The 24,124-nt window shown below is 46.3% G+C and overlaps 1 protein-coding gene across 1 annotated transcript in view; it reads right to left on the reverse strand.

Annotated features, from left to right (window-relative positions):
• The window catches only part of LOC127008911 (uncharacterized), a 57,553-nt gene extending 39,728 nt beyond the window's left edge, over nt 1–17,825 (reverse strand). Inside the window, exon 1 of the mRNA XM_050881390.1 lies at nt 16,763–17,825. Coding sequence (XP_050737347.1) covers nt 16,763–16,973 — 211 coding nt within the window. The 5' untranslated portion in view covers nt 16,974–17,825. The remainder of the gene's footprint in view (nt 1–16,762) is intronic.
• Between the last annotated feature and the right edge of the window lie 6,299 nt (nt 17,826–24,124).

Here is a 24,124-nt window from a genome sequence, read left to right on the forward strand (position 1 = left end):
CACAATAAAAAAGGGGACAGCTGGAAAAAAGAAACAGATGGAAAGAACGAAAAAATGGGACAGACAGAAGGTGAGTGAAAATGCGGAGGACAAAAAATACAGTGCAGTGTAAAGGAACTTAGGCGAGGGAAAAAAATCTGGAAGTGAGATAGATGGCTGACTTGGGAGGGAGGGAAGGAGGGAGGGAGACGGAGGGAGAGAGAAGAGGGAAGGAGAGATAAGGAGAGAGAAGAATATGTCACCGCTCCTCTCTCAGCGCGTCAACCCCGAGACAATGCTAGACACAAACAAGTGACAGAAGAAAAATTAAGGGAGAGGAACACAAAATTGATGAAAAAAATTGCTTGACACAGAAACCGAGAAGAAAAAGTAAGGGAGAAGCAACTCGAAATTAATGAAAAAAAAATGCTTGATAAAGAAACCGAGAAAAAATATAAAGGAAAAAGCAACTTGAAATTAATAAGAAAAAAGATAATTGCTTGATACAAAAAGAGAAAGTAAACAAAGGGAAAGACAATAAATGAATGAAAAAAATGAACAATTGTCTAATACAGAGAAGCAATAAAATAAACTAGGAATAAAAACAACAACAACAACAACAATGGGAGACTTCGACAACGGATGAAAACGAAATAAATAACAGAAATCGATGCTGGACGAGACTTTTGGCTGGAATGATAAATATGAATAAGAGACAAAAAAAAAAAATAAAGATCCGTGTTGTCATGAATAAGGAAACAAATAAAAACAAAGAAAGCAAATAAAACTGAATACGGAATCTATTATACGTAAAAAAAAGTAAAAACAACACGAAATGAAACACAAAAATAACAGTTTACCTAATTATTAAAAAGGGAAAACATATAAATAAAACTGTCGTGATGTTGAACAGAAGCAAAAATAATTATCCCTCAAATACCGAATGTAAGAAAAAAAATCCAGGAAACACACACACAAGAAATGAAGGACAAAAGCGAAAGTGAAAGTGAAGGAAAGGATGAGATGACAAAATGGAGAAAAACAGGAAAGTGGAGACCGGAATGAGCGGGAGGAGGGAGGGAGGGAGGGAGGGAGAAACAAATACGAGACGGAGGGAAGGAAGCGGGAAAGGAAGGAGGAAGGGAGGGAACGAGGGACAGGGCGAGGGTGTAGAAGGGGTGGATTAAGGGAGAGAGAGAGAGAGGAAGGAGTGTAGAGAGGAGGAAGAGGAGGGAAAGGAGGAAATAATGGAGGGATAGGAGAGAACACAGATAGACATATATAAGGAAAAGAAAAAAGAGAAAAACGGGAAAAGGAAAAAGCAGAAAGAAAAGAAGTAGAAGGTGGAGTAGTGAGAGAAACAAAGGAGGAAAGGTGGGAGGCAATGGAAGAAAGGAAGAAGGAAGGCGGAGGAAATGAGACAAAAAAAGAAGAAACATGAGGAAGAAGAAGAGTAGGTTGGTAATGAGGTAATGAGATGGGAGAGAATGGAGGAATAGAGGGAGGTAAGAAAGTAAGGGAGAGGAGAGAAGTAGAGGAAAAGAGGGTGGGGGAGGAGAAGGAGGAGGAGGAGGAGGAGGAGGAGGAGGAGGAGGAGGAGGTTGCTTTATGAGGGTGACGAGCCTCTCAAGACCATAACCCATCAGGCCCCGAGTCTGGTGATGATTGATTTAGCGGCGGCGGATCACAGACTTACTCTCCCTCCCTCCCTTCTACTCTCCCTCCCTCCCTTCCTTTCTTCCCCTCACCCCTTTATTCCCTCTCTCCCTTTCTCTCCCTCCTTCCCTTCCCCCCCTCAACCCTTTACTCTCCCTTTTCCTCCCTTAATCTTTCTCTCCCTCTCTCCCTCTGTTCGTCCCCCTTATTCCCTTCCTTTACTTGGTCGTTTTCCTCGTTTTCGTCCATTCATTATTTTATTTTCTCATCTATTTTCTTTCTTCATAAACTCCTTCTCTCTCTCTCTCTCTCTCTCTCTCTCTCTCTCTCTCTCTCTCTCTTCGTCCTCATCACCTGGTTTCCTCGTACCTTGCTGTTACCTGGCGGTCTGTTACTCAATTAAGAATCTGAATTTCAGTTTCAAGGTTATTTGCAGATGTATTTTATCGAGGTACTGATCGATTTGTTGGCGGTAGAGAATATTTACATGATTTTTTTTTCACATTAGGTTGTTTATGCTTTTCAGCAGCGTAAGATACATATTGAAGTCACATACATAAGCTCAGTTATAGTTTATCTCAACGTCTTTTCTTATAATCAAACTTGAATCTCGCTTTATTTATGTTTATGGAAATAGTTAACAAAAAATCTCAACCCACTGTATAATTTTCTTTACTTATATTTTGAGATTTTTTCCCTTTTATCATTAGCCTAAGAGAACCACACATATTGAGGAAGGTTGAACGACCTGCGTGCCTGCGTGCCTGCCTGCGTGCGTGTGTGCGTGCGTGGCTCCCGGCCCTTCGAGGCTCCCCTACTAAACGGCCCCGCGCACGAAACTTTCCCAGCTGATCCTCCTCCTTGAGAAATGCGATGACTCGTTATTAAGTCTGATGGCCCCCGCACGAACCTCACCTGGCATGGGTAATTTTGTGAGTGCCGACACCCCCGCCAGGTGAGTTGGGAAAGGTAGACGACAGGTAGACAGAGGTAAACAGAGACGTAGAGAGACAATACCAGGCAGAATGACAAACAAACACAGATAAAATAGTAAAAGACATAAAGAGAATGAACGAAAGGAAATAGAAAAACAAAGATAAACTGAAAGAAAGATGTACAGGTAAAGAGAAAGGTCCATAAACAAACACAAACACAAACACACACACACACACACACACACACACACACACACACACACACACAATCATCATTTTCACGCACAAGCACACGGGGATGTTCGCTCTTGCACACAACACAACGTATGTCTCTCCTCTGAATACCCTCCGCGCACACACACTCCTCCCCCACTCCCCCCACGGTATTCATAAACAACTGGACGTATTCATATCCAGGAGGAGCAGCAGAAGGAGAAAGAAAGAAGGGGAGCGTCGGGCAGATGTAGGGGGTGTCCACTCCTCTATTTGTAGAGTTCCGGGAATTTATAGCTGCCTCGTGTACAAAGGAAGGACATTAATTACAAAACTCCGGGATTATAAGAAGACAGCGCAGCCACAAATCAAAGCGGCCATCCCTCAGCAGCCGCCGGGAGGGAAAAATAAGGATGACGCTGGAATATGGACGAAGATTCTTGACATTAGAGGAAGCAGACGTGAAGGGGAGGAGAAGGGAAGGGATGAGAGAGGATGGGAAGGGAACACAGCTATAGCCAGTCCTGTCGTGTGCGTGTGTGTGTGTGTGTGTGTGTGTGTGTGTGTGTGTGTGTGTGTGTGTGTGTCCGAGATCGCACACGCAGTTTCCGACATCCGGGGCTCCAGGCGACTTTGGGACACCTGAGTAACCTTTCCTTCCATACCTGACGGGGGAGTGAGGGAGAGGGAGAGGGAGGGGGAGAGGGAGGGGGAGGGGGCGAGGGAGGGGAGGGGGGGGGGGGAGAGAGAGAGAGAGAGAGAGAGAGAGAGAGAGAGAGAGAGAGAGAGAGAGAGAGAGAGAGAGAGAGAGAGAGAGAGAGAGAGAGAGAGAGAGAGAGAGAGAGAGAGAGAGAGAGAGAGAGAGAGAGAGAGAGAGAGAGAGAGAGAGAGAGAGAGAGAGAGAGAGAGAGAGAGAGAGAGAGAGAGAGAGAGACTAAACCTCCACGGTGGTCACAATTCATTGGACAAAACCGAAATACATATAAAGAACAGCTTCTTATAAATGAGTCAGCCTTCCTCTTCCTCTCTTTCTCTGTCTCCTTTTTTTCTCCCTCTCCCAGCCTCAGCTCGGCCTCGGCGCATTGATCTATAGGGACGATCAACACGAGGAGACCAACACAGGATATTCTGGACCGCGGACACAGAGAGGACAAAAAAGATAAGGAAGGACACGGAGACGGCAGCCAGATAGAAAAAGTCTTATACAATTATTATTATGTTTCAGTACTTTTTTTTTCTTACTACGAGGCTAAAGCTGTTGGTTCATTCGTTTTTTGTAACAAAGGTTCGATGTTTGCTTCTCTTGAATAACTTTTGATCCATTTTCACATCTTTTACGTAGGTTTTTCTTTATTATACGTAACAGCTGAGACACGCAAGGTTACCTCATCAATTATTTTCTTCAAAGTTGACGTTTTTCTTTTACGTAAATTTTTGCTTTTCACTCTTTCACGGCTAAGCGAGATATGGAAATCATTTAAAAATTTATCTTTATAAAACTTTAATTATCTGTCCTACTAACACAGGCAAGAGTACAAAACATAATACAAATGCAGCATTTAATACAGCAATCGTTTTTTAGTGCAACACATCTCAGCGGCTGAAGGAGGTTATGGACCTTAGCGCAGCGTTACCCTTTTTGTTATGCGACTTTTCCTTTCCTTCTGTCTCACAAGCGGAGGAGCGTCGGCCGTGTGTCTCAACCCTCCGCCTCGTCTCACTCACGCGTCCCATCGACAAGCTCCTCCTCGCCCCGGCTCCTCGCAGGGGTCTCGGCTAATCCTCGGCGGCACACGGTAAAATCTGACAAATTAGCCAATCCGCGCCGCGCTAATCCGAGGACGACTTCGGATTTATGTGACGCTAACGGAAGCGCGAGGGATGTGACGCGAGGCAGGGACGGCACGAGACCTTTCTTTATCCAGGGAAAAACTTGAATACCAATAACACTCCTTCTCTTCATCGCACTCCTCCTCCTCGACCCTCCTTGCTACCCCTGTCGTCAGCGTATACCTCCTCTTCGTTCTAACAATCTTCTTATTTCTCCTCATCTTCCTCTTTTACTTTTCCTTAATCCTCCTCCTTTTAATCTACGTCTTCTATTCCTCATCGTACTTTTCTCTTCCTCTCCTCGATATCCTTTTCTGCCTATCGTCCTCATTCCTACTGTATAAAGATTGTTGTGCTCAGGTAAAAGAAAAAAAAAGTACAGAATATATTTAACAAACTAAGAAAGCTTTTATATAACTGTAGCTCTCAATGGATATCCGTGTATCCTAATATTTCATGAGCCAATATCTCTCAGATGATGAAAACTTTGCGGTCGTCACCAAGAAAAAAAAAGTAGCGGGAAGGGAAAAAGTAAATCATTAGAGATGGACGCGCAACACAAAGAGGACGACACAACGAGGCACTTCCTCAATAAACATTCCGTCAAGATAAGGAGCATCAGCCTCCACCGCCGCCGCCACCATCACTATATACGCCGTCGTCACCGCTGCCGCCACCCACCGCTGCACCACCACCGACACCAACAACAGTAACAACAACAAAACAATAACCATCCTCATCTTTACCGTCGCCTGTCCACCTGTCTCGGTTTTATTTTGCTACAACTTCTGCTGCTGCTGTTACGACTACTTCCATTCCCACTACACAACCACCTGCACCACCACCACCACCACTACCTCTACCGCTACTACCATCATCACCCCCATCCTCATCACCTGCCTCCTTCATCCCAAACACATACTATTAATAATTATATTCCTAGGACATCGCATTAATTACTATGTCATTAAATTTCTCCAGCCCCACCAGCATCACACTCACACACACACACACACACACACACACACGAACACACACACACCACTGACCCACCGCGCTGACCCTTGACCCCTGACGCAACGCAAGCCAGGAATGGTGATGACTTTTCCCGCGAGTCTGGAGCCTGCACGCCATACCCCCCCCCCTCCCCCCTCCCCCCACCCCCCCATCCACCACCATGCCGAGTAATATGACTAATGACTCTGAATCTCGCGTCTTATCAGCCACCTGTAATGGAAAGCCGCTGTAGACGGTCTCTCTAATGAACGTCTAATTAAAAAGGGCAAAAATCCCCCCCTTGCGGTGTCCTCCCGTCCTCCTTGTCCTCCTCCCCGCCGCGGTATATTGGAGGCTGACGTCCCGTTCCCAGAGATGCGGCCTAGATAGCGGCTTAATAGTAGTCCGCCCCGCCCTCAGCCCCGCGCCCTCTGATTACCGCCCCTTCCCAGCCCCCCATTGTCGCCAGTGACCCTGTTATGCTTAACCCGATGATCAGATAACACCGTGAGGCCTCCCGCTACTCCCTCCATTGTTGATGTGGACCCGATTATGGATTTCCTTCTGAGTTCAGTGTCCTTTCTGTTTTGGGTTTGGTTGTTGCTGAGGGACAACGCCGCCAGGAGCACCTTCCGTGGGTCGTAATTGTCTGAGGCTTTCCGTGAGAGCTCGGTAGAAGGGATGGAGAGTTAATCTGTGCTTGAAAGGACACAGAAACACGTGGATATAAAGACGTAAAGAATATGAAACCCTCAGATATAGAAACACGAGCATATGGGAGACAAGAAATCGAGGAGACAAGAGAACATGCACGGGAATGAAAAACCTAGATTCGCCAGAGCACACAAATCTGGAACTAAGAAATATGGAAATACAGGGACACGGGAACATGGAACACGATCATGGAGGGCAAAACAAGACACGTTGCGGCATCAAACAAAAACGGAGAATGAGATTTGCTATAGAACAAAATCCCTTGGTGAGAAGTGCCGTGGAAAAGCGTCTCACCGTTCCGTTGTCTCTAAAGATAAAAATCGTCATGGGGCTCCTTAGCTAATGTCTTTCTCCGTTATGAGTGACAAGAAGAAAAGGTAAAAAAAGGTTGTTCGCATAGACATGACTCCGAGCTCTGAGGGAACTCGTATTATTGATCTGGACACATTTATCCTGGCGACGCTGGTCCTGCCCTCGCGGTGAGCGGGTGTCGGGGCGGCCCAGCGGAGGCGGCGAGGAGCAGGCCGCGGCGGGCGCTGACGGCTGGGTAATGGGTCATCAGCTGATCAATGTCCGATCAGTGACGTCACCAGGGCACCCTCCTCTCCCTTCTCACCCTCCTCCTCCTCTCACCTCCCTCCCCTCCCCTAGTGAGGCATCGTGTTACCAAGATGGCCTCGGCCTCGGCGGCTGTGGATCAAGTTGTGACATTTCCAAAAAAAATTACAGAAAAGGGAGAAAAAAATCATCGACAACGTTTTCCGTAGATTTGGAGAAATCTATTTCGTTCCCTGACTTTCCTGATAACACTAAAGGAAAAGGCATTAAGGTAAAAATAAAAATTAGTAAATATATAGAAAAATACTTTTAAAACTAAACATTATATCAGGCAAAAGAAATAAAAGAAGAAAAAAAATGATATAATGTTTAAAGAAATAATGTTACCATGAACGAAATGAAATAAAAAGAACATAAACAAATAACACACACACACACACACACACACACACACACACACACACACACACACACACACACACACACACACATGCAGACACAAACAAACAAACACACACACACACACACACAAACACCCCCCTACACCCCCCTCACACACGCATAACGGAACAAAGACGGTGAAGCCATAACCCCATAACACACCCCTACCCCTCATCCCTCCCCCTCCCCCCACCACCCACCCACCCCCTACCCGACCCTCCCATCTCACCTGAAGAGGCCCGCCGGAAGTCTACCTGGCTATTGACACGGGAGTCACATTACCACACACGATTACTTATCATCCGGAGGAGCTGCTGATGCCAAGACCCGTTTCCTCTCCACTCCACTCCACTCCTGTCCTCCTCCCACTCACTCCCTCTCAGTCCCCATTGTTTTATTCTTTTTTTTTTTGGTTGGTCTATTTTTCATTAGTAGCGACCGACTCTGATCTCCTTTCCCCGTTCCCTCGAGAGATGCATTTAGTGATAGCTCTCTCGTCCTTTTATCTCCGCGGCATCCTCAGCGATTCACGAAGTAGGGGAGGATGTGCTTACTTCGGGACATTCCTCGAGGCTCATTATTGCTGCCTTGATGACCGGACCTCCCCGACACCCCGCCCCCCCTCTCTCTCTCTCTCTCTTTCCCATCCGCTCTCTGCACCTCACGTCACTAGAGCGCCTTATTGTTCTTAATATTCGTTTCTCTCGTTTATGCTGTTAGCGCGGATCGTGTTCAGTCTCATCGAAGTTTGATGTGTGGTTTTCTTCGCTGTGTTTTGGGTCCGTTTGGCCGCCACTTAAACCTGTTGTCTAGGACGTAGTTTCATTATTGAGGGTTTATTGTTCCTCTTGGTCCATTTTCGTATTGATAATAATACCAATACGAAAATGGAGCAAAGGGGACAATATATCATCGTGGTCAGACTGATCTGCGCTTATTATTCAAGATCAATTTCTACACTTAGATTTTAGGGTCCGATTAGCAACCACTCAAACCAATGTTCAGAAATAATTCTATTCAGTTCTCTGAGGAGAATTAAGGCGAAAAGTCCTGTGAATGCATGGTGAGATACCAGACAGAAGGTGGAGCGCCCCAAGGAGAGGGTTCAGGGCCACGACCAAACTTATTCATGCAACGTAAATAAACAGATACACTGATAAACAATCGTAAAAAAAAAACTGGTAAATGGATAAGTAGATAGGCAGATACATAGATAAACTGATAAAGAAATATAAATAATTAAACAAACAAATAAACAAATGATTAAAAACCGTAGAATATGAAGAAAAATATAGACGGAAAAAAAAAGAGGGAAAGATGAAAAAAAATATATAATGAGGAAGAAAAGACAGAAAACGACATATATACAAAAAAATAATAATCCCAAACGACCATGATAATACAGGCACTCGAATCTAAAGACTTCCTTCACCTGTCCTTCCCCTCCACCTTTCTATGCATTAACGACTGAACCACTGTCTCTCTCCTTCTCTCTCTCCCTCTCTCCGCTGTTCCATTTTTCGGCGATATTTTCTTTCGAGAGGGAGAAAAGAAAACTCTCCATCAACAGCCACAAGTCGCGGAGTGAACCAAAGAAGGAGTCTGACTAACCACGACACAAACGTCACCTTATAAAACATTAGGATATCATCGAGGGCGCTCCGAAGGGTGTTGGCAAATAATTACAATAAGAAACTGCCGTAAATTAGCATAAGGACGTGCAGGGTAATGAAATAACTGTCAATTAAGCTCAGATTCCCCTCGACTCCTCCGGTGCTAACGTCTTGATCGTCGCCCTTTTATTAGCGTCGATGGAGTCTGAAAAAAATAACAGAAGTCCCCGATATATACGTGTTGTGTTGCCGACTTTTAAACGCGTGTGACGGAGAATTTAAGAATGTAATAATCACTTAGACGCCCATAACGAAGGAAGGACACACTACACATTACTATTTACTCTGATTTTCCGTAGTAAGATGGTGCATAACTTTTTTTTTGGCGTCGTGAGGTATATAATCGAAGTCCTCATCAGTGTTTCAGTTGGTTTGAGTTATTATAATTATCCGTGGTGATGGTTAAGGCAGAGGTGCAGGTAATTATGATAGGTAGGGAAAGGTAAATGAAAGGAGAGAGAGAGAGAGAGAGAGAGAGAGAGAGAGAGAGAGAGAGAGAGAGAGAGAGAGAGAGAGAGAGAGAGAGAGAGATAGAGAGAGATAGAGAGAGAGAGAGAGAGAGAGAGAGAGAGAGAGAGAGAGAGAGAGAGAGAGAGAGAGAGAGAGAGAGAGAGAGAGAGAGAGAGAGAGAGAGAGAGAGAGAGAGAGAACAATCAAACGAAAAAGAAAGAAAGAACAAAGAAAAGTCCTGATCGTCTTATACTATATATAATGCAAATTCTCTCAAATCCAAAAGACGACCATATGAAAAGGGAAAAATATCACCATTACAAAAATTCTCAACAAACCAATCTAAGCAAACAAAACAAAACAACAACATAACTAACCATTTAATTAATAACCTCACAGCAAGGTAGCACATTATATCACTCACGCCAGCGGTCAATCTTCCAATACGCAAAACTGACGCCTTTTAAAAATCCCTTCACGGCATATAGGGAACAGCGAACAGGGGACGGCGGCGGCGGACGAGGCTTCCAGGCGGCGGAGGAGACGGAGAGGAGACGGTGAGACGGAGAGGAGACGGAGATGAGACGGAGAGGAAACAAAGAGAAGACGGAGAGGAAACAAAGAGAAGACGGAGAGAGGAGACGGAGAGGAGAGGCGAGTCGCTTAATTAACGTGTTTGACTAAGCGCCTCATTTGCTCTCACCTGACAATATTAATTCCCGCCATTAATAAGTGTATTTTCCCCTCTGTTCCCTGTTCCTTGTTTTTTTTTTTGGGGGGGGGGGAGGGGGGTTAGGCCTATATTCAACTTTTTTCTCTGCACTCTTTCATTGAACATTCTACTCCATTTTTCGTTTCTTTGTTTGTCTTTTTGAGTGGGATTTTTTTCTCTTTTTCAAGGCCTATATTTCCTTCCTAGTCTTTCATTGAGCTTTGTATATATTTTGTTTCTTTTTGTTTGTCTTTTTGCTCAGGAGTTTCTTTTCGTCAAGGCCTATATATGACGTTTTTCTCGAGCCTTTCATCAATTATTTTAATCTATTTTTTTGTATATGTATTATTTTGTCTTTTTTTTGTTAAGGCCTATGTGTAAACCTTTTTCCAATAGTCGATCATTTTAATCTATTTTTTGTTGCTTTTTTGTCGATTATTCGGGATTTTCTTTTTGTCAAGGCCTATGTAAACCCTTTCCTTTCTACCATTTCATTGAACATTATTTATTTTATGTTTCTTGTTTTTTTGTCGTTTTGCTTGGGAGTTTCTTTTCGTCGAGGCCTATAGATAACTTTTTTCCGTTTCTTTTTTGTCTTTTGCTGTCTACTTATCTATCTACATTATCTATCTTAGTATCTATAATATCTACCTCTATTTTTTTATCTTTGTGGGAACAGCGATTAGTGGGCTTTTTTTTTACACCTTTTTTTGTTGTCCTTGACCCGTTTCCTTAGCTGTAAAAAAAAATCTACCTATTTATCTACTATTTCTCTCTCTCAGGCACAACGTCTTTACAATTAATGAAAAGACCCAACTTACAGACACGTGCAATCCTCCCACCTAAGACTTTAACCCACGCTCCTAGCTCGTGTTGCACTGGGCGAATCCTGAGGCGCCGAGCATGCCTTCTTATCTATCATTTTTGTCATCATATTACTTGTGGCATGACGCTTGAGGTGGAGGTGATGGTTAGGCTGACTGGCTGGTGGGCTAAGGGCGGGATGTGGAAGATCAGCGGGCAGGATATAACAGAGAAACAGGTCACTGACGGTCATAAACTAGATAATGATTCAACGAGTGTCATGACCTAACCGTGAATCGAATTTTAAGCAAAGGCTGTTCAGCAATTGTCTTTTTTGGGGCATTCTTGTTGTCTTGCCCCACCTCATCTCGCCTTGTGTTATCTCGCCATATAAGTCTCTTTCCCGCCACGATAGATTATGGACATTGAATTACTGCGAGGCCTTCCAGACTGGTGTTGTTATTGATGCATTGATGGTTAGTAGATTGATGGTTGTTTGGTTTTCATCGCGTCAATGGTCTTTTTTTTTTTTAGCGTCTGGATGTTATTATGAATTATTGTTTGTTGTTTAGGGGATCCGTTTGCAATACATTAATGTAATTTTCCGGCATTTTTCTTTTACAGTGAGTATAATAATAAAGTATCCAAGTCATTTAAATCATCCCCACTATGCCCTCTCTTCCTCAGTCCAATTCTTACCTACGTAATTTGCTACATATGTTAAATCTTGATATTAATAATACTTAAACTTTGAGATTTTATAGATTTTCTCCAGGGTTGTCATTACCACACATCGGAATCCTTAGTCCATCTGACACACAAACAAATCACCACAAGACCATATAGACGAGATCCGTGCGCCATTCAACAATCTGGCTCGTTAAGTATAGCTATAGCCGTCTGGACAAGAGAATAGCGATAACTCTTAATAGTTGTTAGATAGTTATAAGGTTTCATGTTTCCGTATTGCCTGATACCACAAACGGGGCAAAGAAGGGTAAGGTGGGGCAGAGAGCAGCAAGCTAATGTGTGTGTGTGTGTGTGTGTGTGTGTGTGTGTGTGTGTGTGTGTGTGTGTGTGTGTAAGGCTAGGTGACATAAACGGAAGGGGATGAGGAAACCAGTCGCCATAGTTTGGGAGAAAAAATAAACATAAATAAAAAAAATATGCAAGTAGAGCATAATATGTCCCCTTTCGTATCATTATGGTGTGAGGGAGAACATAAAACTGTGAGTATTTTTCTTGAGCCAAGTGTTTATTACCTAATGTACAGGTATTTTACGTCGCCCCGAGCTGCTTTACGACAACCCAACACCTGTGCTTTATGTTAAATGTGTGTGTGTGTGTGTGTGTGTGTGTGTGTGTGTGTGTGTGTGTGTGTGTGTGTGTGTGTGTGTGTGTGTGTGTGAGTATGTGTGTGTGTGTGCAAAGCACACACACACACACACACACACACACACACACACACACACACACACAGTCAGGATGTTATGTAGAACTTTATGATTTGAATAAATTAATGAATCTCAGTAGAAAATAAAGATCAGTTCAGTATGTTCAGAGATAGTTGGGTCGGATCCGTGAGCAAACCTATGTTGGGTGTTAGTGTGTGTTCCGGACCAACTGATTAATTATTACTGGTCTCGCACATTAAACGCCTGGGAGAAATGGAAGTGGGGAGCAGAACATCAAGATACAGGTGAAATGTTGTATCAGGTAATCAGGAGCAACGGGTCAGGACAGCCAGGCACACAAGGTACAAGGCTAAGAGCGTTTGGACTTTTCCTGGTTACAGATTGGGAGTTCTTCATTGGTGACACACGAGCTAGTCGCTTTAGAATCTACCTCGACCTTCACTATTCGAAAAACAAAAACAAAACAAAAAAAAAAGATTTATCCTTATTTATCTCATCAATTCGTTTTCATATATTGATGAGACATTCCGCTCTGCGTGTACTATTTTTCACAGCACCACAAATAACAGGTAAACAAGAATTTATCTGAATAATGTCATGACACCACAGGTAACAAAAAGGAGTCAGCCAGTAAGTATAAATCAAGAGTGTAACCTTTTCGTACTAATACACCCATAAATAATTTAATAATCCGACCACATCAGGCGTGAAACAGCTACGTTACACCCATAAAGAATTCCTCCCAGAGACAGTGAAAAGACTCAAACACGTAACCTCAAAGCGATATTCTTCCCAAAGACACTAAAAATCCAGTCACATGAGTAATAGCAAGCTTCTATACAGCATTCCTTTAGAAATAAAACGATAATCCAATTACACGATGAGTAGAGCAAGCATTCAAGTTCTGTGTAGCATTCCAAACAGAGACAGGAATACAACCCAGCCGCAGACAGTGTAAAACAAACGGGTAACATTCACACGGCGTTCACCCGGCAGCCAGAGCGATGCGGCGGTCACTCCGAGGCGCCGCAGACACCCGACGAGTCTTCCTTTGATTGCCGGAGCTCAATTACCTCGGTGATCGGCCGCCGGTCACTAATGTCTGTGTCGCCAGGTGTGTGTGGCGAGGCAGCGACGAGGCGAGGCGGCGGCCAGTCTCACGCACACCTGTAATTGCCGGGGCTCCCATGTCGCGGTGAGGACAGGCTTCCACTTCCTTTTCATTCCTTGTCCCGGCTTTCTGATTCCCTCTTGGATCCATCATCTTCCTCCTTCTCACTCAGTTGCCATAGTCTTTTTATTTGCATGATTTCTTCTTTCGCCTCTTGCTAAAACGGGGTCAATGTGTGATTCTACGCTTCTCTTTTTTTTCTCGTAATGCTTCAGTAGCTTTAGCGTAAAACAGATAAAAAGAGTTACTGTTTGATATGATATTCGTGGAGCTGGTAAGAAAATTAAAATAACCTTCCCTTACTTTTTGTGGTTCAGCAAAACACGCTCACAAAACCATACGTGTACACACTCACACGTCATCCTTTCATTCATAGACACCCACACCCATACACACCTACACTCATCTCCGCCTCGTCCATCGACGAAACACGCACACACACACGCATACAACCCTTTCCCAGTACACCACCCGCGTCACCACAACCTGACATCCACCACTACACGATCATCACCCCTCACTCAGCCACCCACCGAGGAGCGATACCCCGGCCCTCGAAGTCACGGCAGACACACACTACATTAAGAAAAGGCAGAAAAAACAGCTCTGCCTCCCCATCAGTCGGCCATGTACACGCGTCACACGGGAACAACATGCTTCGCGGGCAGGTGAACAGCGAGTAATTATAACAAGCGTGAGATGCCCCGGCGTCGTGAGGTGATCGACGAGCCCATGTGTGAGGGCACCTGTACCCGCCCCCCGCCAAGCGCCGCCCGGGGGGAAGACACGAAGACAGATATAGAAGAGAGGGAGCCACGGCGCGGAGGATGGCAGGGAGCGAAGGCGGGAGGGAAGCAGACGGAAGGAAGGAAGGAAGGAAGGAAGGAAGGATGCACATGAGAGGGACGGGGCGAGTGTTGGGAGACGTGGCGCAGTTTTGCTTTATGGGGAAAATATTTTAATTTATTGTCATCTGTTACAGAGGAAAAGGAGACGGTGGAGAAAAGTTAATACCCCGAAATTATGGGATAACATGTAAAAATAGAGAATATAATTTATTCAAACTGTCGTGGGAGACAATAATGATTCGTATTCTTGATATTCAGAAGGAAAAGTCGTCGTGTTCACTCGAAAAATAACGAAAATTTATGTTTATTTGAAAAATCCATACAACATGAATTATGGCTGTGTACGTAAGGGAATATATTCCAGATTCTTTACTAAAACTACTACCGATATGAATCAGCACTGTTATTTGAATATGCATGTAAAACTACAACAAAAGGTATTAATAATATATATATATATATATATATATATATATATATATATATATATATATATATATATATATATATATATATATATATATATATATATATGTGTGTGTGTGTGTGTGTGTGTGTGTGTGTGTGTGTGTGTGTGTGTGTGTGTGTGTTCATATATAAGTGCATGCATATGTATATGAAAATACCCCACACACACACACACACAAACAAACAAACACTAGTTTGCAGATGTTACAGTGATCTTCGAAACAGAAGTCGAGTCTTCTGCTGTAGTAACATTGAAAACTTATTTTATAAGAATATGGACAGGTCGAGAGGGGCGGCGCCGAGTCCAAAACACTACTGGGGACAGGCAAAAAGCAGGACGCCCCAGCAACAGGCAACGAAGGAGCGCAAATTAATCACACCAAATAGTGAGATGACTCGAGCATCCGCCAGGGTAATGGAGTGGACACGAGGACCTTGATGACACAACGAGGAAGGGAGGGAGAAGCACTGTGAGGGCCATCAGTTCCTGCCTGCGGGTTGGGTGTAGAGGAAAACTCGAGTAAGGCCTGCTGTGAGTCCTTGACCTGAGGGTAACAGTGACCGAGCGGACAGCCCGTGAACTGGACCAACGAGGAGGAAAACTTATGGGCTCGGCGGGGCAGCAGCCTGATGCCGTGCCGGGGCTGCCGTGACGCCTGGCCAGACCCGTGAGTGTGGCCTGAATAGCGTCTTGGCAGCGGCGGAAAGTGGCGGCGGAAGGCAGTGAACGTGTGGCGGCAGGAGTCTCGGCGAGCCATCCAGGTCAGCGACGAAGGCCTTAAATCTCGGCCGCAGGACTGACGGGCCGCCGTAACTCAGGGCGGCGGTGATCCATGTGCGTGTCCCCGTCACGTCCCTTGGAGTGCGTGTCACTGCCGCGTCCATCCGTGTGCATGTCTACGGCGCGTTGGGCTGTGCGGCCAACCAGATCAAAGGTGAAGGCACATGACCGATGCACCGGCCGGCACGCACCAGCAGACTCTCCGCCCGTAACACACTCGTCTGCTGCTGCCGCCCACACGTCACAGACACGCACGCGGCTGGCATGTGGCCGCGGGAACATTGCACACACTTGATCCCTCGCAATGTGGCAAATATATTCCCTTACCACTTTGGAAATAACAGGCATGTGGAGAGTTTCAGGTGATGCCTGGCGGGCTGGAGCGGGCGAGCGGCGGGGCGGTGCGGGGAGCGGCCGCCGCGCACGTGGCTGCTGGTGCGGGCGGTGGTGTCTCCGCCGGGGCCACACACCTGTCCGCCGGCCACCTCACACGCAGGTAAATGAGACGAATTATTATCTTAATCAACTTCTTGACCGATTAGCGAACATTCACCGAGTCTCTGCAGCACCCAGGCCTCAAGTGGGTCATAAGGGATCGGGTTCTCTGGTTGTCGCCGCCGCCAAGGAATCAATTCCTGTCCAGATCTTTGAGCTTCTTCGATATCACGAGCCTCGAAATAACCATCCATGTATGAACAATGTGTAACACCAGCAATACCAAATCCAGACAGATTCTCAGTTCTTAAGTGCCCTCGACAAAGTACCTCTTCTTACCCACAAATACACATACATACAAATTTATATATGCAAATATTTATGCACGCACGCACACACACACACACACACACACACACACACACACACACACACACACACACACACACACACTTGATAAGATCTTCGAAACGTGAAAATCGACTTGTTCTTTATGTAAGCTGTGGATGATTACGTCAATTAGCCACACGGAAGGATAATTACAGAGAAAAAGAGATGGAGGGAGCGAGAGAGCGAGAGAGAGGAGGAGGGAGAGATTGACGAATTACTCTGGGCTGGACACGCGGTCTGGGCCAGGCGGACCAAGAGCCTCAGAGTCCGGGCGGTGTGGGCAAAGGACTCACCTTGCTGGGGAGGCTTCCTCACCGTTTTCTTCTCCTTCATCCATGGGTACTCGGGCATGCCCACACCTGGCGGAAGGGACTCCAGGTAGGAGGTCATGGCCGGGTTGCAGGGGTGGGGGCCCATGTCCGGGGGCATCTGGACGTACTCGCTCATGGGCAGGGAGGTGGCGCCCGGGGTGACGTAGTGCTGCTGCGACACACACGACTCCATGCCTCCCTCTACCCTCGGCCACCGCCACCATGGCCTCCCCTCATGCCTTCTTCGACCCGCTCCCTCTCCACCTCCTCCTTCTCCACCCTCTCCACCTCCTCCTCCTCCTTCTCCTCCTTCTTCTTCTGCTTGGGTAGGTGTCCTCAGCCTCCCGGTTGAAGGAGAGGAGATGGTGGAGGACGAGGGGGCCGTGGGCAGGGAGGGCGGGGCTGCCGGGCCGAGGATTTTCACAGGGGCGAGGCGGCGGGGATAAAGTTGGCACTGCACATCTGGGGGACGGGAATTGAACTCGGAACGTACTGCCTCCTCCTCCTCCTCCTTCTGGGTCACATTTTCTTAGGCCAGTGTCATAGTTCGCATCAGTCCCTGCGTGCCATCAGGCCCTGGGATGCCACACGCTGCGGGGCTGGCGGGGCGCGGGTATCCGTGGCACCGGGTCTCCGCGGGTGGGCGAGGCGGCGTGGCGCGTGGTGATGGCGCCGGGCGTGTGTCGAAAGCGAGGCGCGCGCTGCTCTCAGCCGTGTGGTCGCCACGGCCGTGCAGCTGCAACTGTGCGGGTCTCCGTCAGCCCCGAGCCCGGCCACGCACCGCTCGGGTCGCCCCCTCCCTCCTGGCCCTCCCCGCCCCTGCCTCCCTCCCCCGGGCCGGAGGACACCCCAGGCGACAGTCCCTCATGCAGTCACTCACACGTTTTAGTCTTCCCTCCCTCACCTGCACTCACGCCCCGGTCCTTCCTCCCTCACGCCTCACTCTTCTCCTCCCAGGCCTTCACAATCTTCCTCACTCATCCTCACACCTGTCCGCCTCTTCCCTCACCCTCACTCACACCTCGGTCATCATCACTCACTCATTCTCTCATGTCTTAGTCTTCCCTCTCTCATGTCACCCTCTTATCTCCATCATGCATCAGTCTGTTATATATTTTCCTACCCTCGTCATGCTTTCTGCCCCAGTCCTCCCTTCCTCACCTGCCCCACAGAGTATAAAAAATTACAGAGTCCAAAAACAACGAAAGTATATAACTAACTGTATATCCAAGAGAATGCATAATTATCTACCTATATAATTACACAACAGGAGACTAATATATCAGCGCAGCAAATATTTACATCACCACGGCAGAGAGCTTCAGTCAGGCTCACGTTAGCGCTGCATTATGACCTGGGCGCCGGCAGGACAAGGGACGTGGAGGCTAAGGAGCAGAACACAAGACAAAACATCGCGATCCGCCGCCCTGACGCAGCTAATCCCAACTGCACATGTCACGTTGTTTACCCGCCCACGAGACGAGCTTTTAGGAGGACGTTTTTAGGCACTGCAGGACGGGGCAGGACAGCGCTGACGCTAAAGAGTCCTGCGGCAGACCCTCCTTCTCGCGACCCAAGACGTCAGCAAGTCAGCAATCTTTGTCCGCAATATCCAGCTATCTTTGAGTCGCCCCGCACCCACGGACGATTTTTTTCTTGGACACCAAGCGGTGCTGCCATGCTGCACGGCCGCCTAGGGGCCCACCTGCCATGTGCTGCTCCGCTGCAGACCTGGCTTGCTGACGTGATTGTGTTATTATTTTAATCACAGAAAACAGGACAGTGTTCTATTCTTATCAATAACTCGGCTATTACAAATACTATTGGGATAAATTCATATTTTCTTGTTCCGACACTGTAAACAACATTAAATTGTGAAATAACTACTATACTGTTCATTTACAACCTTTTCTGGTTTTACATGAACATAATGAGAGCCAATGGGGCACATTAAAGAATAGGTAATAAGATAGGAAAGATAGGAAGAAAGTTCATTGATAGGTATGCATTAAATCAGCAATTCAGCCGCGTAAGGATCGGGTTAATCGATGTGTGACGAACCATGACTCCATATAATCAACAAAAACATAACACGGGAGCCCAACGTGAACAGTTCCAAGATGGGTCCAGAGAGCCAACACTCAGGCCGACCATCAGCTGGGAGGAAATGGATTTGTCCCGAGGCTGCCGCTGCTGCTGCTGGCCACAAAAAGTCACACACGTGTCCCGGCGGCCGCTCACGAGAGGAATATGAAGGAAAGAGGACTTCTTAGCAGCATCTTTTCTCCCTCTCCTCAAGGACGGACTGAACTGTTTGATAGCGTCTGTAATAATCTTGTAATGACGGTTAAGAATAAGAAGGACTCGTGTATGTGTAGAATGAAAAGAGAAGAATAAACAAAATTATTTCACCTTTCTTCTTTCCTCCCTTAACGTTTCACCTTCAGTCTCTTCCCTTCTAAGAAATTCCCTCTCTTACAAATACTCTCCTTAATATCGAGTCTGCCTCTCTAATATACCAGTAATTTTTCTCTTCTTTACGTCTCGTTCTTTTGTTTTCTCATTTTCTTTTAACATTCTTCCTTACTCTTTTAGCTTCCCCTTCCATAAATAGCCTTTTCTTCCCTCAGCCCTGATATCTTTTCTTCTTAATCTTTTCTCTCCCCCTTTCTTTCCTTATCGTTTCCACCTCTTTATCCCCTAGGTTTATCCTCCTCAGTCCTCATCTTACTGTTCCCTCTCTGCGACTGCTTCTCCTATTCTTTTCTGCTCTTTTCCCTCCCTCTTTTCCTTCCTTATCATTTCTACATCTTTCTCTTCTAGGCTTATCCACCTTACCTTGCTTTTCCCTCTCTGTGACTGTCTCTCCTCTTCTTTTCTCCCTTTCCCTTTTCGTTAATTTCACCCGTTTCCTCTCAAGCTCTCCCTTCTCTCTCACCCCCTACTCACCCTTCCGTAGCGGCTCCTCCTCGTCACCCTTTCTCCCTTTCCCCCCTTCCTTTACCGTTCCCACCCTTTCACCCCTCTAGCTTTCTTTTTTTTCGTCCTGTTTTCACCCTTTGTGACTTTTCCCTTTCCTCCTTTTCTCCCTTAACTATTCCTACTCTTTCCTCCATTTAGCTTTGTCCCTTATCCTAACTTCTCACTCTATGACCGTCTCTCCTCCCTTTTATCTCCCATATGTTCTACCTTCTCCTTTCTCCCTTTATTTTTTTGTTTTACCTCCACCATTTCCCCCCTTCTAATTTTCTCTCACCTTGCTCTCCTTCCTTCTTTCTCCCTTTATTTAATCTTCCCTTGACACTTTTCCCCACTTCTAGGTTTCTCTCCTTCACCTTTTTCCCTTCTATGATCTCCTTTTATTTAGTTTTACCTTTCTTGTCATTTCCACCCTTTTCCCACTTCTACCTTTATCTCTCTCACCTTGCTCTTCCTTCTCCTTTCTCCGTTCCCCCTTTATTTCATCTTTTCTTGTCATTTTTTTTCTCATCCTTTCTCCTTTTCCTTTTATTTCATCTTTTCTCGTCATTTTTTCCCTCTTCTAGCTTCTCTACCTCACCCTCAATTCTGCCTTCGTGGCCGCCTCGCCCCTGTATACGGAGGCCGAGAAGAGGGAGAGAGGGAAAGAGAGGGAGGAAGGGAGGGAGAGCTGGGAGTGCGCTCACCTGTCATCCTCAACTGGAGGGGCGGGTCCCACTCCGTGATTTACAAACAGGCCGCTACGACCCCGACTCGGCACGCCAAGATTCTATTCAATTTATTTCTCTGTTTATTTTACTTTTTCTCCCACTCTCTCCCTCCCACCTTTCCTCCCTCATTCTCTTCTCTCTCTTCTCCCCCTCTCTCTTTCCCTCCCATCTCTCCTCATTCTGTTCTCTCTTATATCCTCCTTTCTCCCTCTCACCTTTCTTCCCTCATTCTCTCATCTCTTTTCTCTCTTCTCTCCCTCCCACCTTTTCTCCATCATTCCCTTCTCTTTCTTCTGTCTCTTCTCTCCTCTCGCTCTCTCTTCTGAATGGGTGATAAGAAGGCAAAAAGTTAGTTAGGTAGATGTTCGTTTATCTATTGAATTTGGAGTTGGTGGCTTTTTTTCCTCCTTTCCTTCTCTCTTCTTCTCTCGCTCTGTTTCCCTCTCTTGGATGGGTGATGTGATGGCAAGGAGTCAGTTAGTTAGGGCGGGCGTTTATCTATCGAGTTTGGCGTCGGTGGCTTCTTTTTTACCCTCCTCCTCCTTTCCTTCCTTCCGTGGCTGTATCTACTTCATGGATGCCTCGTATGTGCGTGTCTTTTTTTTCCCCTTACCCGCTCAGGCCCAGGATAGATAATAAATGTGAAGAGAGTTTTCTTTGGAAGGGGGAGGTTGGGGGGAGGAGGATTGTGTGAGGGGTTGGAAAGAAAGGTTGGGGAGGTTATATGAGGGGTTGGGGAGAAGGGTTGGAGGGTAAGTGATGGAGTTGGGGATGAGGGATGAAGCTGAGGACTGAGGATGAAGGTTGGGGAGGAGGTTTGAGGGGATATGTGAGGGGGTTGGGAGAAGAGTTAGAGATGAGGTTTGGGAATAAGGGATGAGGACGAAGACTGAGGATGAGGATTGGGGAGTAAGTTTGAGGGGGTATGTCAGGGGGTTGGGGTAGGGTTGGGGGTGAGGGTTGGCTTTGGGAAGAGGCACAGCGTTTGGGGAGGCTGACGGGGCTGCGAGACATGCACTGTTGATATTACCTGCGGCTCCACTCAGGTAAATGTTGACTCTGACGTAATATTCGCTCGGCCTGACCTGAAGGAGGGGCGTCCCGCGTTAGTTATGGAACCAGATTTCTTTTTTTCGCTGGAAGGGTCCCGGAATGCCTTGAGTCTTTTCCCTGCTTTGCTCGGGTCTGGTCTGTGTTTTAGCCGTGATGTTTTCCTTCTTTTCTCTGCCTCTTTTTCTTTGCTTTTTCTTATCTCTTCTCTCTTTTCGTGTGCTTTGCCTGATATTGACTCGTCGTGCGTGTGGCTATTTTCGTTCATGTGTTCGAGGAGGAGTGAGAGCGTGTGTGTCCTGTATTACTTCATGTTGATACACAAAAAAAGAACAAGCATGCTGCAAATGTCTGATACTTAAGGTGCGATTCTTTTTATAGTCCACAAACTTCAAGCGTATTTATCAGTTTCACGTTAAAGGCACAAATATTCACCCTGATTCGGTAATACCATCTAAAAATGATACAAAATAAGACCTTTTATAATTATAGAAAGGCAACAGAATTTAGAGGAAAGTTAAGGAATTAAAATTATCAAAACAATACCGGTTCTCCCAACTTCATAACACAGATTTAAATATAAGTATTCCAAAAAATATATAAGAAGCACTACATAATAACAGAAGAGCAACGCTTTTTAAAATTACAAAAGGGGACAGCGGCACTACCAGCAGCCTCTGACATCTGTTCTCAGTACAAGGAAGAATTTTAATGCCAGGTTGTTCTGTAAATATTTTCACATTCATGCCACAGCTCACGTACGCCCACACATGCCTCACCATGGACGCACGGCCTCCTCCCGCTCCTCCCGCTCGTATACTTCTCCTTCGCCGTGACTCTCAAAGGATCCGAAATTCCGGAGTACTTACAGTCGGCTACAAAAGTCGGTTCACACACATAAAAAGAAGGCGAAAGCTCAAGGCAGTAACAACTTCTTACGACAGGTCACTTTAAGTATCTCGGGACGTTCAAAAAAAGGTTCGTTGCATCCTCTATAATTGGTTAGAATAAGATTTCGAAGCGAAAAAGGAAGGAGTGACAGCAAACCAACATGCTTATTTTGCTACCAAGAACTTACCAGGTCACCCATCCAGAACACCATCACAGCCACTCCATAACAATGCCAACTATACGAATCCCATCATTTGGGCATCACAGCGAAGGGAAGGAGAGAGGGAGGGAAGGACAACGACTAACTGGAGAAGCCAACATCTTTTTTATCTTCGAGTATTTCACAAACAAGAAAAATGAGAAAAGCAGCAATCACAGGACACATTCTTAACCCGTCCGCTGCGATTGGCACGGATTTCACCTTCACTGGTAGCCTAGCAACATATGCTCCCAGGTCTTTCTGTGCGTCTGTGGTGGGTAGTGGAGTGTTTCCCATGTGGTATTGGTATGCTGGATTTCCTCTCCCAAGGTGCATGACCTCATATTTTTCTTCACTAAATTGGAGCAGCCACTCTTTGTTCCACTGGTGATGTCTTCTTGTAGGAAATCCGCATCCAATGGGTTAAGGCACTCCAGAGTAGGACCCACTACAAGAGTCCCACCACAAGAGCACAACCACAGCATTGATCTAGAAGGGACGGAAGGGACGGAAGGAGGAGGAAGGGAAGGAAGGCGGGAGGAAGGGCAGTGGCTGGACCCTCGCCGGACAGAGCTGGCGATCCATCAAGGGCTGGCAGGTCTGGATTGTTTTTGCTAATAACACGAGGCAAAAACTGGGCGATTTGGTACAATTAGGAATACAAAGGGAAGCGGCGCGTGGAAGTCCGCACTGCATGAAGTCTACTCTTTTTCTCTCTCTCTCCATACCTATCTGTCACACATTTCCAAGCACACAACCTTCTTGCATGATGCTCTCTCTCTCTCTCTCTCTCTCTCTCTCTCTCTCTCTCTCTCTCTCTCTCTCTCTCTCTCTCTCTCTCTCTCTCTCTCTCTCTCTCTCTCTCTCTCTCTCTCTCTCTCTCTCTCTCTCTCTCTCTCTCTCTCTCTCTCTCTCTCTCCTTCCTCCCTTCTCTCCTCCTCTCCTTCTCTCAATCACTCACTCCCTTCTCCTCTCACTCAAGCACTCAGTCACTCAACCACATCACCTCCACTCCCTCCTTTTGTGATGCCCTTTCCTTCCCTCCTTCCTTCCCTCCTCCTCTCCTTCTCTTAGGCAGTCATTCTTCCCTTCCTTTCTTCACTCACTCACTCACTCGCTCACTCTATCCCTCACCACATCACCTTCACACAGACGTAACTACACACATACATAAACTCAGACACTCAGACGCAGACACAGAGGAGCAGGGGGCGTCCCATAGATCCCTAACGACGCGCCGCTCTCTCTCCTTCTTGTTACGGAGTCGCTGGTTCTTCTTTGATTTCCCCGGTAAAGAAGGAGGCGGGGGCAATAATTCTCGTCCGCCTGCACTATATCAGACGGTAAATACAACGGTGAGCATTTGTATACATATAGCCCGGGGGAAAACTTCGGTAATTTATAGTTCCTTTATGAAAATAGATGCCATACTGCTGGGCGAAGAATGATTGTCGAGCTCAAGGTAAGAAATATAGAGTTCCCTTCTCCTTCTCGCTCTCGCTCTCGCGCGCTCTC

The sequence above is a fragment of the Eriocheir sinensis genome, chromosome 39 (assembly GCF_024679095.1).
Source record: "Eriocheir sinensis breed Jianghai 21 chromosome 39, ASM2467909v1, whole genome shotgun sequence".
NCBI classification, from domain to species: domain Eukaryota; kingdom Metazoa; phylum Arthropoda; class Malacostraca; order Decapoda; family Varunidae; genus Eriocheir; species Eriocheir sinensis.